We start from the raw sequence: 19,808 nt of genomic DNA, 5'->3' as shown, positions 1-19,808 counted from the left end.
GTAGTACTGATAGTAATAGTGGTAGTAGTAATAGAAGTAGGAGTAGTAGTATTAGTAGTAGTACTGATAGTAATAGTGGTAGTAGTAATAGAAGTAGTAGTAATAGTGGTAGTAGTATTAGTAGTAGTTGCAGTAGTATTAGTACTGATAGTAATAGTGTTAGTAGTAATAGAAGTAGTATAGTACCGATAGTAATAGTGGTAGTAGTATTAGTAGTAGTAGCAGTAGTATTAGTACTGATAGCAATAGTAGTAATAGTAGTAACTGATAGTAGTAATAGTAGTAGTAGTACTGATAATAGTGGTAGTAAATAGTAGTATTAGTAGTAGTACTGATATTAATAGTGGTAGTAGTAATAGAAGTAGCAGTAGGAGTAGTAGCAGTAGTATTAGTAGCAGAAGGAGTAGTAGTACTGATAGTAATAGGGTAGTAGGAGTAGTACTAGTATCAGTAGAAAACTGTATCATCCCTCAAGTGGAAATATATTTTGGGGGCAGAATCATCAATAGAACACAACAGGCGTATTGGGAAAGCATATGTAGATACATTGTCTAGGAGGAGTCTAATAGTGACTCACCTTTTAAAGGCTGGAAGGATATACTGTATAGAATCTATACAGAAATAGATTGAGGGGATTGGATTCTACGAATAAGAACCATTTGTTTGTGGATTGATGGTGAGCCAAATGGCCGTTGTGGATAGATCTAATCAAGTAATTAGACACACTTGCTTTTAAATGCACTTATTGATAATTTAAAATGAAATTGATTTGGTAGGTTAGTCAGAGTTTCCTTAGAGTGTTGATTGTGGACTGAGCACAGGGAAGGGACCTGTATAGTGTATTTTTTAACATTTTATTTAAGTCAATTAAGAACATTCTTATTTCCAATGACGGCCTACCCCGGCCAAACCCAGACGACACTGGGCCAATTGTGCGCCGCCCTATAGGACTCCCAATCACGGCCAGATGTGATGCAGACTGGATTCAAACCAGGGACTGCAGTGACGCCTCTTGCACTGAGAAGCAGTACCTTCAACCACTGCGCCACTCGGAAGCCCCAAAGAAGTTGCTATGCTGTATAGCACAGCGTAGCATAGTTCAGAGCAGCACAGTACAGCATACACTCACCAGACAGTTTATTAGGTACACCCATCGAGTAACGGGTCTGACAGCCTGAATACTTCAGGGCATGGAAACGTTGCTCACTTGGTATCAAGGGTATCAAACATTCCTCACACCATTACACCACTGCCACCAGCCTGTACCGTTTACACCAGGCAGGATGGGGCCATGGACTCATGCTGCCTACGCCAAATCCTGACTGCTCTCTGACGCAAAAGGAACTGGGATTCGTCGGACCAGGCAATGTTTTTCCACTCCTCAATTGTCCAGTGTTGGTGATGGGGGTGCCCACTGGAGACGCTTCTTCTTCGTTTTTAGCTAATAGGAGGGGAACCTGGTGTAGTCGTCTCCTGCAATAGGCCGTCCGTGACAAGGACCGACAAGTTGTGCATTCTGAGATGCCGTTCTGCACACCACTGTTGTACTGCGCCGTTATTTGCCTTTCTGGCCCGTCTGTTAGCTTGTACCATTCTTTCCATTCTCCTTCGACCTCTCGTCAACAAGCTGTTTTCGCCCACGGGACTGCCGTTGACTGGATGTTTTTTGTTTGTCGTACCACTCTTGATAAACCCAAGACACTGTCGTGCGTGAAAAGCCCAGGAGGCCGGCCGTTTCTGAGATACTGGATCCGGCGCCCCTGCCACCGACAAGTCTACAACGCTCAAAGTTGCGTAGCTAACTAGTTTTGCCCATTCTAATGTTCAATTGAACAGTAACTGAATGCCTGTCTGCCTGCTTTATATAGCAAGCCACGGCCACCGTGACCACTGTCTGTAGTTGCGACCCATTTTTGTGAACGCGGTGGTGTACGTAATAAATTGGCCTCTGAGTGTGTGTCTCTATATGGGAGGTGAAGATTTCCTTTCTCTCTCCCATAGTGCTCCAGGAAGCAGTCAGCACACGAGACCCAGAGCTGGTGCGCCTAGTTCTGCATTACCGTGACTACCAGCGGACCACTAAGAGACTGGCGGGAATCCCTGTCCTCCTGGAGAGACTGCACCAGGTGAGAGGCGCTGACACTGAACACAAGTACAGAGCACAACAGCAACTACCGACATGTAGGAAACACTTGTAGATATATTTTGTGTTAGCACGAGTCTTTAACCATACTGTTAAAAAAAAGTATCAAGCTGTTTCAACTAAATATTATTAAGTAACTGATTCCACAGCCTTTTCTTTTTGTTTACTCAACTTTTCAGTCAAAGTGATACCAGAACTTTTAGTTGGCCCGAGCTTAGCTCAAACATGAGAAAATGTAGGCAAATATTCAGTCAACTTAAAATGATGTGTTTCCTCAAATTGTTTCATTTTCATTCAACTAGAAATTATTATTTGGCATCTTACCTAAAACAAAAGGCTGTGGGAACTAGTTACACGCACAGTGCTTTCAACATACATTATTTTGAACTTACATATTTGACACATTATACAGTAATTCATATTCAACATTTCCTCACCTGGGATTTGAGCTCACAAACTCTTGATTCACAGCATTCCTGCAACACCACACCATGTCTGCCTCAAGCTGATTTCACCTGTATTGCTGTTAAAAGTATACTCAATAATTTTTTATTTATTTATCATAATGATTAAGGAGTAACATTAAAGCATAAAAATATGCCCCACCAACATTAGACAACTATACAGATGGTTTTTACATCAAGTACATCAAATCAATGATGAGAGAATAGTCAGATTAACTGATAATTGATAACAGACATGGTAGAGTAGCAGGAATATCAGAATGCCATGAACCAAGAAGTTGTGAGTTCAAATCCCTGGTGAGGACATGTTGAATAATAACTACTGTATAAATAAGCATGCACAATGTAATAACATTTGTCAAATATGTACATTTAAAACATTGTATGTTAAAAGCACTGCGTGTAACCAGTTGCACAGCCATTTTTAGTTAAGATATAATAATTAATAGTTTAATGAGCATATGAGACAAGTTGAGCAAACACCAATTATCATGTTTGGGAAAAACGTTTTTTATTTTTCAGATAACATTTGGACAGAAAAGTTGACTTTATAGTACTTAGCTGAAACAACTAGATTTGTGGGTATATATATATATATATATATATATATATATATATATATATATATCTTACCTAAAACAATATATATATGGCATCTTACCTAAAACATATATATATATATATATGTGTGTGTATGTATATATATTATATATATGTGTGTATGTATGTATGTATATATATATGTATGTTTTTTACAGTGCACTAGTTCCCAGCTAGTCTAAGGGGTGGTTCCCGGACACAGATTAAGCGTAGTCCTGGATCTGTGTCCGGTAAACCACCCCTTACTGTTTTCTTTGATTTAATTGACCATTTAAAAGCATAATTCAGCCACACAACCACTGCTCGACTGTAGCTAGACAGTCATCAAACTGCAGTATCTGCTGCCAGATCTCTACTCTCGCTGAGCCACATCCCTCCTATTGTTTATTTGTGGTATTTGGTTGTTAGGAGTTGTAGAGTTACAAAGAAAAAGGCATATCTCAGACTGGCCAATAAAAAGAAAAGATTAAGATGGGCAAAACAACACAGACACTGGACAGAGGAACTCTTCCTCGAAGGCCAGCATCCCGGAGTCGCCTCTTCACTATTGACATTGAGACTGGTGTTTTGCATGTACTATTTAATGAAGCTGCCAGTTGAGGACTTGTGAGGCGTCTGTTTCTCAAACTAAACACTAATGTACTTGTCCTCAAATTAAATCAAATGTATTTCTAAAGCCCTTCTTACATCAGCTGATATCTCAAAGTGCTGTACAGAAACCCAGCCCAAAACCCCAAACAGCAAGCAATGCAGGTGTAAAAGCACGGTGGCTAGGAAAGACTCCCTGGAAAGGCCAGAACCTAGGATGAAACCTAGAGAGGAACCAGGCTATAAGGGGTGGCCAGTACTCTTCTGGCTGTGACGGGTGGAGATTATAACAGAACATGGCCAAGATGTTCAAATGTTCATAGATGACCAGCAGGGTCAAATAATAATAATCACAGTGGTTGTCGAGGGTGCAACAGGTCAGCACCTCAGGAGTAAATGTCAGTTGGTTTTTCATAGCCGATCATTCAGAGTATCTCTACCGCTCCTGCTGTCTCTAGAGAGTTGAAAACAGCAGGTCTGGGACAGGTAGCACGTCCGGTGAACAGGTCAGGGTTCCATAGCCGCAGGCAGAACAGTTGAAACTGGAGCAGCAGCACGGCCAGGTGGACTGGGGACAGCAAGGAGTCATTAGGCCAGGTAGTCCTGAGGCATGGTCCTAGGTCTCAGGTCCTCCGAGAGAGAGAGAGAAAGAAAGAAAGAATTAGAGAGCATACTTAAATTCACACAGGACACCAGATAAGACAGGAGAAATACTCCAGATATAACAAACTGACCCTAGCCCCCCGACACATAAACTACTTCAGCATAAGTACTGGAGGCTGAGACAGGAGTCCTCTTGCTCAGTTGTGCACTGGGGCCTCCCACTACTCTTTCTGTTCTGGTTAGAGCCAGTTTGCGCTGTTCTGTGAAGGGAGTAGTGCACAGCGTTGTACGAGATCTTCAGTTTCTTGGCAACATCTCACATGTAATAGCCTTCATCTCTCAGAACAAGAATAGACTGACACATTTCAGAAGAAAGTCTTTGTTTCTGGCCATTTTTAGCCTGTTTATTTTTTATATTTGAGATTATTCAACGTAACCACCCTTTGCCTTGATGACAGCTTTGCACACTCTTGACATTCTCACAACCAGCTTCATCTGGAATATTTTTCCAGCAGACTTGAAGGAATTCCCACATATGCTGAACACTTGTTGGCTGCATTCCCTTCACTCTGCGGTCCAACTCATCCCAAACCATCTCAATTGGGTTGAGGTTGGGTGATTGTGGAGGCCAGGTCATCTGATGCAGCACTCCATCACTCTCCTTCTTAGTCAAATAGCCCTTACACAGCTTGGCGGTGTGTTGGGTCATTGTCCTGTTGAAAAATAAATTATAGTCCCACTTAGCGCAAACTAGATTACTTGGCATATTGCTGTAGAATGCTGTGGTAGCCATGCTGGTTAAGTGTGCCTTGAACTCTAACTAAATCACAGACAGTGTCACCAGCAAAGCACCCCCACACTATCCCACCTCCTCCTTCATGCTTCACGGTGGGAACCACACATGCAGATATCATCCATTCACCTACTCTGCGTCTCACAAAGACACAGCGGTTGGAACCAAAAATCTCAAATTTGATCTCATCAGACCAAAGCACAGATTTCCATCGGTCTAATGTCCATTGCTCGTGTTTCTTGGCCTAAGCAAGTCTCTTCTTCTTATTGGTATCCTTTAATAGTGGTTTATTTGCAGAAATTTGACCATGAAGGCCTGATTCACACAGTGTCCTCTGAACAGTTGATGTTGAGATGTGTCTGTAACTTAAACTCTGTGAACCATTTATTTGGGCTGCAATTTCTGATGTTGGTAACTCTAATGAACTTATCCTCTGCAGCAGAGGTAACTCTGGATCTTCCTTTCTGGTGGCGGTCCTCATGAGAGCCAGTTTCATCATAGTGCTTGATGGTTTTTGCAACTGCACTTGAAGAATCTTTCAAAGTTATTGGCATTTTCCAAATTGACTGAATTCATGTCTTAAAGTAATCATGGACTGTCATTTCTCTTTGTTTATCTGAGCTGTTCTTGCCATAATATGGACTTGGTCTTTTACCAAATAGGGCTATCTTCTGTATACCCTCCTATCCAAGATGGCGTAGCAGTCAGACGTCTTTGTCTTGTCTCGTCCCATGTCTATATCTTTTTCTTCACATTCTTTTTAATATTTTTCCTAAACCTCAACTTCAAAATACTCTCCTGCAACCCGCCTCACCTAACATGGTGTGGATCTGTTTTTTTTCTAGTCTATTTATCTCGGAACTGGAATACCTCAACTGAAGCTAGCTAGCTAACTAGCTACCAGCTATCAGTCAGCTAACCTTTAGCTCGGAAAGCTCTCGCCAGTTCATACAACGCATTTCAAACCAGAGCATGTCAGACCTATTTTTCTCTCCATATCCCCGGATTCCGACCACAAACTCTGAACCCTTTCATCTGGATCATGGCAGTTAGCTAACCGCAACCCGGGTTGACTACTCCTGGCTAATGTTTCCATCCCGTAGCAAGCACCAACTAGCTAGGGCTCCTGGGCTACTCCTGAAGCCCACTCCTCAGCTACAATATCTGGACCCCTTCTACTTCCGGTACGGGGCACAGAACCCCGCCGATCCTTCATGACTGGAATACCGACATAATCTGCCCGAGGATCCCAACAGGCCCCTCAGGCGCAATGTCCCCTGAAGGCCCATTCTGATAACCGTGGCCTGCTAGCTATCTATAGCATATTGGACTGTTAGCTGATCCACCGGCCAGTTTCTTGGACCACCATACCCATTTTGCCAATTGGACTTGGACCCCTCTGCTACTTGGAACCCTACTAATTCCAGGACTGATCAAGCAACGTCACTGCACGAGGAGGCAAAAACAGACTTTTCCCCCATTGCGACGTCCCTCTAAGGCCCTTATGCTAGCTTGCTAGCCCCAGCCTAATAACTGTCTGAATCGCCATGGCCCCAGCCAGCCCAACCACTCACTGGACCCATACGATGACTTGGTTACGCATGCCTCTCCCTAATATCAATATGCCTTGTCCATTACTGTCCTGGTTAGTGATTACTGTCTTATTTCACTGTAGAGCCTATAGCCCTGCTCAATATGCCTTAATCAACCATGTTGTCATCGCAAATGTGGGAGGTGGAACATCACCTGGTTTAAACGTCTCGAGTGACTATATCTCTCTCTTCACCACTCAATGCCTAGGTTTACCTCCAATGTACTCTCTTCCTACCATACCTTTGTCTGTACATTATGCCTTGAATCTATGCCATCGTGCCCAGAAACCTGCTCCCTTTACTCTCTGTTCCGGACGTGCTAAACGGCCAGTTCTTACAGCTGTTAGCCGTACCCTTCCTCTGGTGATGTAGAGGTTAATCCAGGACTTGCAGTGCCTAGCTCTACTCCTACTCCCCAGTTGCTCTCATTTGTTGACTTCTGTAACCGTAAAAGCTTTGGTTTCATGCATGTTAACATTAGAAGTCTACTCCCTAAGTTTGCTTTATTCACTGCTTTAGCAACCCGGATGTCTTAGCCGTGTCTGAATCCTGGTTTAGGAAAACCACCAAAATCCCTGAAATTTCCATCCCTAACTATAACATTTTCCGCCAAGATAGAACTGCCAAAGGGGGCAGTGTTAGCCTGCAGAGTTCTATCTTACTATCCAGGTCTGTACCAAAACAATTCAAGCTTCTTCTTCTAAAAATGCACCTTTCCAGAAACAAGTCTCTCACCGTTGCCGCTTGCTATAGACCACCCTCTGCCGCCAGCTGTGCCCTGGACACCATAAGTGAATTGATTGCCCCCCATCTATCTTCTGACCTCGTGCTGCTAGGTGACCTAAACTGGGACATGCTTAAAACCCCGGCCATCCTACAATCTAAGCTTAATGTCCTCAATCTCACACAAATTATCAATGAACCTACCAGGTACAACCCCAAATCCGTAAACTTAGGCACCCTCATAGATATCATCCAAACTAACTCGCCCTACAAATACACCTCTGCTGTTTTCAAACAAGATCTCGGATATCACTGCCTCATTACCTGCATCCGTAATGGGTCTGCGACCACCCCTCATCACTGTCAAACGCTCCCTAAAACACTTCTGCGAACAGGCCTTTATAATTGACCTGGCCGGGGTATCCTGGAATGACATTGACCTCATCCCATCAGTAGATGATGCCTGTCTATTCTTTAAAAGTGCCTTCCTCACCATCTTAAATAAGCATGCCCTGTTCAAAAAATGTAGAACTAGGAATAGATATAGCCCCTGGTTCACTCCAGACCTGTCTGCCCTTGACCAGCACAAAAACATCCTGTGGCGTTCTGAATTAGCATCGAATAGCCCCCGTGATATGCAACTTTTTAGGGAAGTTGGGAACCAATATACACAGGCAGTTAGGAAAGCTAAGACTAGCTTTTTCAAACAGAAATTTGCATCCTGTAGTACAAACTCAAAATGTTCTGGGACACTGTAAAGTCCATGGAGAATAAGAACACCTCCTCCCAGCTGCCCACTGCACTGAGGCTAGGAAACACTGTCACCACCAATAAATCCACGATAATTGAGAATTTCAATAAGCATTTTTCTACGGCTGGCCATGCTTTCCACCTGGCTACCCATACCCCGGTCAACAGCCCTGCGCTCCCACAGCAACTCACCCAAACCTCCCCCACCTCTCCTTCACCCAAATCCAGATAACTGATGTTCTTAAAGAGCTGCAAAATCTGGACTCATACAAATCAGCCGGGCTAGACCATCTGAACCCTCTCTTTCTAAAATTATCTGCCGAAATTATTGCAACCCCTATTACTAGCCTGTTCAACCTCTCTTTTGTATCGTCTGAGATTCCCATAGATTGGAAAGCTGCCGCGGTCATCCTCCTCTTTAAAAGGGGGAGACACTCTAGACCCAAACTGCTACAGACCTATATATATTCTGTCCTGCCTTTCTAAGGTCTTTGAAAGCCAAGATAACAAACAGATTACCGACCATTTAGAATCTCACTGTACCTTCTCCGCTATGCAATCTGGTTTCAGAGCTGGTCACGCTCAAGGTCCTAAACGATATCATAACCACCATCGATAAGAGACATTACTGTGCAGCCGTATTCATCGACCTGCTAAAAAAAGCTAAGGCTTTCGACTCTGTCAATCACAACATTCTTATTGGCAGACTCAACAGCCTTGGTTTCTCAAATGATTGCCTCACTTGGTTCACCAACTACTTCTCCAATATAATTCACTATGTCAAATCGGAGGGTCTGTTGTCCGGACCTCTGGCAGTCTCTATGGGGGTGCCACAGGGTTCAATTCTCGGGCCGACTCTCTTCTCTGTATACATCAATGATGTCGCTCTCGCTGCTGGTGATTCTTTGATTCAGCTCTACGCAGACGACACCATTCTGTATACCTCTGGCCCTTCGTTGGACACTGTGTTAACTAACCTCCAGATGAGCTTCAATGCCATACAACTCTCCTTCCGTGGCCTCCAACTGCTCTTAAATGCAAGTAAAACTAAATGCATGCTCTTCAAACAATCGCTGCCAGCACCTGCATGTCCGTCCAGCATCACTATTTTGGAAGTTTCTGACATAGAATATGTGGACAACTACAAATACCTCGGTGTCTGGTTAGACTGTAAGCTCTCCTTCTAGACTCACATTAAACATCTCCAATCCAAAATTACATCTAGAATCGTCTTCCTATCTCGCAACAAAGCATCCTTCACTCATGCTGCCAAACATATCCTCGTAAAACTGACCATCCTACTGATCCTCGACATTGGCAATGTCATTTAGAAAATAGCCTCCAACACTCTACTCAACAAATTGAATGCAGTCTATCACAGAGCCATCTGTTTTGTCACCAAAGCCCCATATACTACCCACCACTGCGACCTTTATGTGTTGTTGCTTGTGTCGAACTGCCTTGCTTTATCTTGGCCAGGTCGCAGTTGCAAAAGAGAACTTGCTCTCAACTAGCCTACCTGGTTAAATAAAGGTTTAAATAAATAAATAAAACCTTGTCACAACACAAATGATTGGCTCAAACGCATTAAGAAGGAAAGAAATTCCACACATTAACCTTTAACAAGGCACCCCTGTTATTTTAAATACATTCCAGGTGACTACCTCTTGAAGCTGGTTGAGTGAATTCCGAGAGTGTGCAAAGCTGTCATCAAGGCAAAGGGGGGCACTTTGAAGAATCTCAAATCTAAAATATATGTTGATTTGTGTAACTCTTTTTTGGTTACTACATGATTCCATATGTGTTATTTAATAGTTTTGATATAATAATAATAAATAAATAATAATAATAAATAAAGAAAAACCCTTGAATGAGTAGGTGTGTCCCAAACTTCTGACTGGTACTGTGTGTTTTCTCAACAACAGGTTATGGTCAATAATATCAAAGGCTACACTGAAATCTAACGGTACAGCTCCCACAATCTTCTGATCAATTTCTTTCAATCAATCATCAGTCATTTATGTCATTGCAGTACATATTGAGTGCCCTTCTCTATAAGCATACTGAAAGTCTGTTGTCAATTACAGAGAAGTAGCATTGTATTTGGTCAAACATAATTTTTTTCCAACAGTTTGCTAAGAGCTGGCAGCAAGCTGATAGAACCCGTAACGGCTACTTTATGTACGACTTTGGCTTCCCTCAGGACAAACACCTTCTCCTCTGGACTCAGATTAAAGATATGATAGATAGGAGTGGCCATTGAGTCAGCTACAGTATCTTCCCATCTAAGTTGTCAATGCCAGGAGGTTTGTAAAAAAATATATCTCCCTTTCCCACACTAACTTTTTAGTTTTTTTATTTATGAATACGATGGTTCACTCTTCGTTGTTGGCATTTCCTGTCTAAGTTTTCCCACTTTGCCTATTAAGTAATTATTAAAATAATTGGTAACATCAAATGGTTTTCTGATGAATAAGCCATATAATTCTATGAAAGATTTAATTTGAATTTGTCTTTCTGCCCATAATTTCATTTTAAAGAAATATTTAATGTACTCCAAAGTTCATCGATTTTGGCTTCATAATACAGTTTATTTTTTCTTTTTGTTGAGTTTAGTTGCATAATTTCTCAATTTGCAGCAAGTCAGCCAGTCAGATGTGCAGCCAAACTTATCAGCCACTCCTTTTGCCCCATTTCTTTCAACCATACAGCTTTTCAATTCCTCATCAATCCATGGAGCCTTAACACTTCTAACAGTCAGTTTCTTAACAGGTGCATGTTAATCAGTAATTGGAAGAAGCAATTTAATAAATTCATCAAGTGCAGCTTCTGGATGCTCCTTATTAATCACGTCAGACCAACAAATATGTTTTTTTATACATCATCCACAGCAAAATATATACTATTTTAGTCCCAGCTTTTGGAACTTTGGCTTTCCTGGATATATCCACTATATTGTGATTACTGCATCCAATGGGTACGCATACAGCTATCCAATGTGTACGGATACAGATATCCAATGTGTACGGATACAGATATAGATATCCAATGTGTATGGATACAGATATAGATATCCAATGTGTACAGATATAGATATCCAATGTGTACGGATACAGATATAGATATCCAATGTGTACAGATACAGATATCCAATGTGTACGGATACAGATATCCAATGTGTACAGATACAGATATTTTTTTATTTAACTAGGCAAGTCAGTTAAGAACAAATTCTTATTATTCTTATTTACCTTGTCAGCTCGGGGATTTTAACTTGCAACCTTTTGGTTACTAGTCCAACACTCTAACCACTAGGCTACAGATATCCAATGTGCACGGATACAGATATCCAATGTGCACGGATACAGATATCCAATGTGCACGGATACAGATATCCAATGTGCACGGATACAGATATCCAATGTGCACGGATACAGATATCCAATGTGCACGGATACAGATATCCAATGTGCACGGATACAGATATCCAATGTGCACGGATACAGATATCCAATGTGCACGGATACAGATATCCAATGTGCATGGACACAGTTTATGATTGATGTGGACTCCTTTCCTCACCCCTCTCTCTTTTTCTCTCCCTCCCAAGTCCAGAACGCTGCACCCCCCCCCCCACTAGCTCTATTAATCCCGCCTCCTCCACATCTGTCTGGCTCACCACCAGCCCTGGGATGGGATTGACTGTCCTTTGTTCCTGGCCACGCCAACAAAATTACTCTCTGTCTCTCTTTTTTTCCTGTGGTGTCTTCCTGTCTCACTTTCTTGTCCCTGTTCTGTGTGTCTGTTGTGTGTGTATAGGTGTCTCTCCCTTTTCTCCCCCTCTCTCTCAATTCCATTCAATTCAAGGGGCTTTGTTGGCATGGGAAACATATGTTTACATTGCCAAAACAAGTGAAATGGATAAATACAAGTGAAATGAATAATAAAAAGGGAAAAGTAAATATTAAACTCACACAAGTTCCAGAAGAATCAAGCAATTCAAATGTCATATTATGTATATATACAGTGTTGTAATGATGTGAAAATGGATAAAATACAAAAGGGAAAATAAATAAACATATGGGATATGGGTTGTATTTACAATGGTGTTTGCTCTTCACTGGTTACCCTTTTCTTGTGGCAACAGGTCACAAATCTTGCTGCTGTGATTGCACACTGTGGTATTTAACCCAATAGATATGTGCGTTTATCAAAATTGGATTTGTTTTCAAATGATTTTTTGTGTCTGTGTAATCTGAGGGAAATATGTGGTCATACATTTGGCAGGAGGTTAAGAAGAACCTCTCTGGGATATGTGGGACGCTAGCTGGCCAAAAGCCAGGGAAAATGCAGAGCGCCAAATTCAAACAAGTTACTATAAAAATCAAACTCTCAAATCATTAAATCACACATGCAAGATAGCAAACTAAAGCTACAATTGTTGTGAATCCAGCCAACATGTCAGATTTCAAAAAGGCTTTTCAGCTAAAGCAAACGATGCTATTATCTGAGGATAGCACCTCCGTAAACAAAGAGAGAAAACCATATTTCAACACTGCAGGCGTGACACAAAACGCAGAAATAAAAATATAATTCAAGCCTTACCTTTGACGAGCTTCTTTTTTTGGGACTCCAATATGTCCCATAAACATCACAAATGGTCCTTTTGTTCGATTTAATTCCATCGATATATATCCAAAATGTCAATTTATTTGGCGAGTTTGATCCAGAAAAACACCGGTTCCAACTTGCACAACGTGACTACAAAATATCTCAAAAGTTACCTGTAAACTTTGCCAAAACATTTCAAACTACTTGTAATACAACTTTAGGTATTTTTTTAAATGTAAATAATTGATAAAATTGAAGATGGGAGGATCTGTGTAGCTAGCTTTCTGGTCATGCGCCTCTATCTAACAGTACACTACAAGTGACCCTCGTTCTGAACAGGGCTACTTCTTCATTACACAAAGGAAAAACCTCAACCAATTTCTAAAGACTGGTGACATCCAGTGGAAGCGTTAGGAACTGCAAGAAGGTCCCTTAGAAATCTGGATTCCCAATGAAAACTCATTGAAAAGAGAGTGACCTCAAAAAACAAAATCGGAAATGGTTTGTCCTCAGGGTTTTGCCTGCTAAATAAGTTATGATATACTCACAGACATGATTCAAACAGTTTTAGAAACGTCAGAATGTTTTCTATCCAAATCGACTAATAATATGCATATCTTATCTTCTGGGGATAAGTAGCAGGCAGTTGAATTTGGGCATGCATTTCATCTGGACGTGAAAATACTGCTCCCTGTCACCAAGAAGTTAAGTCAGCTCAGTTTCCACTTCATTTTGTGGGCAGTATGTACATAGCCTGTCTTCTCTTGAGAGCCACGTCTGCCCATAGCAGCCTTTCTCAATAGCAAGGCTATGCTCACTGAGTCTGTACATAGTCAAAGCTTTCCTTAATTTTGGCTCCGTCACAGTGGTCAGGTATTCTGCCACTGTGGACTCTCTGTTTAGGGCCAAATATCATTATAGTTCGCTCAGTTTTTTGGTTAATTCTTTCCAGTGTGTCAAGTAACTATGGGGCGGCAGGTAGCCTAGTGGTTAGAGCATTGGGTCAGTAACCGAAAGGTTGCTGGAACGAATCCCCAAGCTGACAAGCTAAATATCTGTTGTTCTGCCCCTGAACAAGGCAGTTAACCCACTGATCCCCGGTAGGCCATCATTGTAAATAAGAATTTGTTCTTAACTGACTTGCCTAGTTAAATAAAGGTAAAACATTTTGTTTTCTCATTATTTGGTTGGGTCTAATTGTGTTGCTGTCCTGGGGTTCTGTGGGGTCTGTTTGTATTTGAGAACAGAGCCCCAGGACCAGCTTGCTTAGGGGACTCTTCTCCAGGTTCATCTCTTTGTAGGTGATGGCTTTGTTGGGGAAGGTTTGTCGAATTTAAAGGCCCTTTTCTGGATTTTGATAATTAGCGGGTATCGGCCTAATTCTGTTCTGCATGCATTATCTGGTAGTTTACGTTGTACACAGAGGAAATTTTTGCTGAATCCTGCATGCATCTTAATTTGGTGTTTGTCCCATTTTGTGAATTCTTAATTGGTGAGTGGACCTCAGACCTCACAACCATAGGGCAATGGGTTCTATAACTGATTCAAGTATTTTTAGCCAGATCCTAATTGGTATGTCAAATTTTATTCTGACAGCATCTGTGCAGAAGATCCAGGTGCTGCTGTAGGCCCTCCTTGGTTGTGGACAGAAGCACCAGATCATAAGCAAACAGTAAACTTTTGACTTTTAGTAGGGTGAGGCCGGGTGCTGCAGACTGTTCGAGTGCCCTCGCCAATTCATTGATATATATATGTTGAAGAGGGTGGGGCTTAAGCTGCATCACTGTCTCACCCCATGTCCCTGTGGAAAGAAATGTGTTTTTTGCCAATTTTAACCGCACACTTGTTGTTTGTGTACATGGATTTTATAATGTCGTATGTTTTTCTCCAACACCACTTTCCATCAATTTGTATAGCAGACCCTCATGCCAAATTGAGTCAAAAGCTTTTTTGAAGTCAACAAAGCACGAGAAGACTTTGCCTTTGTTTTGTTTGTTTGTCAATTAGGTTGTGCAGGGTGAATACGTGGTCTGTCGCAAGGTAATTTGGTAAAAAGCCAATTTGAAATTTGCTCAGTGCATTGTTTTCACTGAGGAAATGTACAAGTCAGCTGTAAATGATAACGCAGAGGATTGTCCCAAGGTTGCTGTTGACGCATTTCCCAAGGTTGTTATTGGGGTCAAATTTGGCTTCACTTTTGTGGATTGGGGTTTACAGTCCTTGGTTCCAAATATTGGGGTAGATGCCAGAGCTGAGAAGGATGTTAAAGAGTTTAAGTTTAGCCAATTGGAATTTGTGGGTCAATATTTCTCTCTCTCTCTCTCTTTTGCTCAAGGCTCAGGACTTTTACGTGGAGATGAAATGGGAGTTTACTAGCTGGGGTAAGTCATAATAAGTAATGTTTTCGGTCTCTCAGATGTTTACCTGTATGGATTATGGCTTCCTGCTTGACTGTATATGGTGACAGACTTCCTTTCTCTGTGGGTCTGCATTGTCTCCAGAGAAATAGAATCCCTAGAATGGTTTAGACCCCCAAAAAATTACACTCAAAATGGCCACCAGTCCACCCATCACTGGGCCGTTGACTAGAATGGCCATTCTAGGAATTATATATCTATGGTTGTCTCTCTCTCTTTCTTAGTGCCGCTGGTGTCTCGTATCTGTCCCAGTGACACGTACCGCGTGTGGAAGAGTGGCCAGTGTCTGCGTGTAGACACCACTCTCATGGGCTTTGATCAGATGACCTGGCAGAGAGGAAACCGAAGTTTCATCTTCCGGGGTCAAGGTCAGGGTTCAGGGGCCAGTGTGTATGTTTGTGTGTGCGATAGTCTGTGTGTATGTCTGGTCGAGTCCTCTTTTCTATTGTCACAGGACTTCCTTCCTTCTTTCCCCCTCTCACTATCATCATTAAGTTCATCACTGTCTGACAGATCTCTCAATATCTTGTTTTGATAGAACTTCCTCTCACTGTCTTTTAGTGACTCCTCCTCCGTCTTTCTGTTGCACTCCATTTCGGTCTATATGACCTTTCTTTTCAGTCTCTCTCGACTCTCCTCCTCCATATGTTAGTCTGAACCTACTCTTCTCTACCTCTAGCGCTCTCTTTAGTTTAACTGTTCCTCCTCCTTTCTGTCTATGTCGCTCTTACACTCTGTCTGTCTCTTTCTAACCTGTCTTACTCTCTGTCTGTCTCTTTCTAACCTGTCTTACTCTCTGTCTCTTTCTAACCTGTCTTACACTCTCTGTCTCTTTCTAACCTGTCTTACACTCTCTGTCTCTTTCTAACCTGTCTTACTCTCTGTCTCTTTCTAACCTGTCTTACTCTCTGTCTATCTCTTTCTAACCTGTCTTACTCTCTGTCTATCTCATTCTAACCTGTCTTACTCTCTGTCTATCTCTTTCTAACCTGTCTTACTCTCTGTCTCTTTCTAACCTGTCTATCTCTTCTCTTTCTAACCTGTCTTGTCTCTTTCTAACCTGTCTTACTTGTCTCTTTCTAACCTGTCTTACTCTCTGTCTATCTCTTTCTGTCTTGCTCTCTGTCTAACCTGTCTTACTCTCTGTCTCTCTTTTCTAACCTGTCTTACTCTCTGTCTATCTCTTTCTAACCTGTCTTACTCTCTGTCTATCTCTTTCTAACCTGTCTTACTCTCTGTCTATCTCTTTCTAACCTGTCTTACTCTCTGTCTGTCTCTTTCTAACCTGTCTTACTCTCCCTTCCCGTCTCTTTCTAACCTGTCTTACTCTCCCTTCCTGTCTCTTTCTAACCTGTCTTTCTCTCCCTTCCCGTCTCTTTCTAACCTGTCTTTCTCTCCCTTCCCGTCTCTTTCTAACCTGTCTATCTCTCTCTATCTCTCCCTTTCCGTCTCTTTCTAACCTGTCTATCTCTCCCTTCCCGTCTCTTTCTAACCTGTCTATCTCTCCCTTCCCGTCTCTTTCTAACCTGTCTATCTCTCCCTTTCCGTCTCTTTCTAACCTGTCTATCTCTCCCTTTCCATCTCTTTCTAACCTGTCTTTCTCTCCCTTCCTGTCTCTTTCTAACCTGTCTGTCTCTTTCTAACCTGTCTTTCTCTCCCTTCCCGTCTCTTTCTAACCTGTCTTTCTCTCCCTTCCCGTCTCTTTCTAACCTGTCTATCTCTTCCTTCCCGTCTCTTTCTAACCTGTCTGTCTCTTTCTAACCTGTCTTTCTAATCCATCCATCTTTCAGTCTATCTCTGTCTAAATCCAGATTTCTTTCTTTGCCTGTCACTCTCACATCTTCCTCCTCTCCCTCTCTCTAACCCGTCTTTCTTTCTATCTCTGTCTAAATCCATTTCTGTCCATTCATCAGTGTCTCTAACCCATCCTCCTCCTCTTCCTCGGTCTCTCTAACCCAACCTCTCTCTCTCCCTCTCTATCTAACCCATCTTTCTCTCTAACCCCTTCGCTCTCTCACTCTCATTCTATGTACTCTTCTCTGTCTATCCGTCAGACTCCAGTGCAGTGGTGATGGAGGTGGACCACGACAGACAGCTGGTGTTCTGTGAGACCCTGTGTGTGTCTTCTCTGACGTCTCCCTCGCCTCAGCGGGGCACTACCGGCCTGGGCCTCCTGGGGGCACTACTGCCCAGTGAGGAGCAGGTGGCAGCCCGCCTCTCCGCCCCCGTGGTCACCACCCAGCTAGACACCAAAAACATCACCTTTGAGAGGTGAGAGACGGAGGGAACGAGAGAAAGAGGGTTAGCATTGAGCAAGGTCAGAGATGGGTATGGAAGAGAAAGGGAGTAGAACAATGGTAGTGAGTGAGGGATAAGGGAACGAGGACAGGAGAAGAGAAGAGAAGAGGAGAGGTAGGGAGGGAGGGGGGTCACTAAGTGCAAGACCAGACACATATCTCATGCAGGTCAGATTGTATAAAAAAGTGAGAGAGGGGGAGGTGAGAATGTGTAATCATTATTTATTGCTTGCTGAGTGTCACCTCTGTCGTTTTGGCAGCTTCAGCGGTACGCTCGACATGCCAATAATCAATTTCTGAATATGAATTGAAGGGAGGGAGAAGACCACCTCGAAGTCTGACCTGTTGTTTTGTGTCTGGCTATCTCTGTCTGTCTGGCAGGAATAAGACTGGCATCCTTGGCTGGCGCAGTGAGAAGACAGAGATGGTGAACGGGTACGAGGCTAAGGTACAGACATGGACTCATTAATCCTTCTATCCCTGGCTTTCGATTTGGTTTTGCCCGAAGGAAATAAAACACTCTAAAGTTCAAGACGTACAGTATATAATGTCATCTGTTTCCTGAGCGCTGGTTCTAGAGTAAAGCACTATCAATATACATAGACTCAGCAGTGAGCCCACCTCCCTACTACATCACTAACCTAAATCAGTCACCGAATGTGCGTCCAAATTGGTACCTTCTTCCCTATATAGTGCGCTATTTATCCAGAGTCTCATAACCATGACACTCTACTTGTCCTTGTCTTCTCTGTTAGGTGTACGGCGCCTCCAATGTGGAACTGATCACTCGAACCCGAACGGACCATCTCAGTGAGCCACTCAAGGCGAAGCCCAAAGGTGTCTCTCTTTGCTGAAGTTCTACCTATTTGTTTAAAAATCCCCTTGCGTCATTTCTGGTAATCTTCCACGTCTTGGCTTAGATGCAGTAAAAGGGCTCAATTCGGAGCTGAGATAAGCGTGTGCAGCACAGCCTTTGGTGTAAGTCGTTCATTGACTTCAATGGGAGGATTGTGCGAAGATTTGAGTTGAGCGCGCTGATCTCAGGTCAGGATACAGCCCTAAATAAACTGGAGTGTATTCACTAGGAAGAAAATGGGCTGAAACGGGGAAGGACTAACCAGAACTTGTCCAATAAGAAACGCTTGTTTGGGTTGCAAAATATTTCGCTATGGTTGGCACTAATAGACACACCCCTGTTGAGAGGCACTGAATAGGATAATTGCACTGAAGCTCCAACAAGTGGCCCTAAAGCATTTTCCAGTCATTTTCTTGGTCAGAGAAGACTATTGTCCTTGTTTTTCCCTCACTGGGCTTCCCAGCAAAGTGCTCTGTTCTGATCACCAGCCCCGTCCCTCTCAAAGCCCTCCCTCCAAGAACCCAACTCCCCCGGTCCCTTATCCCATCTCCATCCCTCCAAAATTGATGAGAGACACCAGTCGAGAATTCTTAGGTTAGTGTTGCAGACATAGAAATAGTATTAGTAGAACAGACATTCCCGCTTCCACTACCAGGTCAACATTCCAAAATTCCTACTAACCCTATTTCTATGGTCATTGACTTGCTCTGAGTTCCTCTCATGTATGTTCCACTGATGTGACCTTTTCCTCAGGCGGTAAGACGCCCCTGCAGAACTTCCTAGGGATCGCCGAGCAACACGTGGGGCCCAACAATGGGGTTAGTGGTCACAGTCATCATTATCCTCCTCATCACAATCATCAATCCTAATCCTCATCATTGCATATGGATTTGACCTTATTGCTACAGTGAATCATAAGCCAACATAGCTGTCAATATTGATATGAGTAAAGAGGTCCCTGGGCTTCTCTTCTCTCTCAAATATTGATGACCATTTTAATTGGCCTCTGCCGGCAAACCCGCTGACAATCTTTATCCCCCTCTCTCATCCTCTCACTCTCTCTTTCTTTCTCTCTCTTAACCCTCCTTCCTTCTCCCTCTCTCTTTCACTCTCTTTCTTCACCCTCCCTCCTTTTATCTCTCCTCTCCTCTCCTCTCAACAGGCCCTAGTGACTCAGATGTCAAGTCCTGCCGTGACCAACCCCACAGCCCTGACAGCCGAGGAGTACTTCAATCCCAACCTGCCCCTGGGCACCCGGGATATTGGCCACCCCTGTCAACTCACCACCAAGACTCAGAGGTGACAGCGACAGCCATCACAGGCCTTATAACAACCTCCATGCCTGGGGCCCTTGGCTATAATAGCCCTGTC

The 19,808-nt window shown here is 42.8% G+C and overlaps 1 protein-coding gene across 1 annotated transcript in view; it reads left to right on the top strand.

Moving 5' to 3' along the window:
- Window positions 1-19,808, top strand: part of LOC135552687 (ankyrin repeat domain-containing protein 13B-like) — a 46,808-nt gene that overhangs the window by 14,686 nt on the left and 12,314 nt on the right. The window contains exons 3-10 of the mRNA XM_064984457.1: window positions 2,002-2,126; window positions 15,203-15,248; window positions 15,509-15,652; window positions 17,339-17,555; window positions 17,963-18,029; window positions 18,337-18,418; window positions 19,191-19,255; window positions 19,600-19,736. Of these exons, the coding sequence (XP_064840529.1) occupies window positions 2,002-2,126; window positions 15,203-15,248; window positions 15,509-15,652; window positions 17,339-17,555; window positions 17,963-18,029; window positions 18,337-18,418; window positions 19,191-19,255; window positions 19,600-19,736 (883 nt within the window). The remainder of the gene's footprint in view (window positions 1-2,001; window positions 2,127-15,202; window positions 15,249-15,508; window positions 15,653-17,338; window positions 17,556-17,962; window positions 18,030-18,336; window positions 18,419-19,190; window positions 19,256-19,599; window positions 19,737-19,808) is intronic.

The sequence above is a fragment of the Oncorhynchus masou genome, chromosome 13 (assembly GCF_036934945.1).
Source record: "Oncorhynchus masou masou isolate Uvic2021 chromosome 13, UVic_Omas_1.1, whole genome shotgun sequence".
NCBI classification, from domain to species: domain Eukaryota; kingdom Metazoa; phylum Chordata; class Actinopteri; order Salmoniformes; family Salmonidae; genus Oncorhynchus; species Oncorhynchus masou.
Note: the sequence above shows the minus strand (reverse complement) of the source record. Positions and strands in the feature narration are given on the sequence as shown.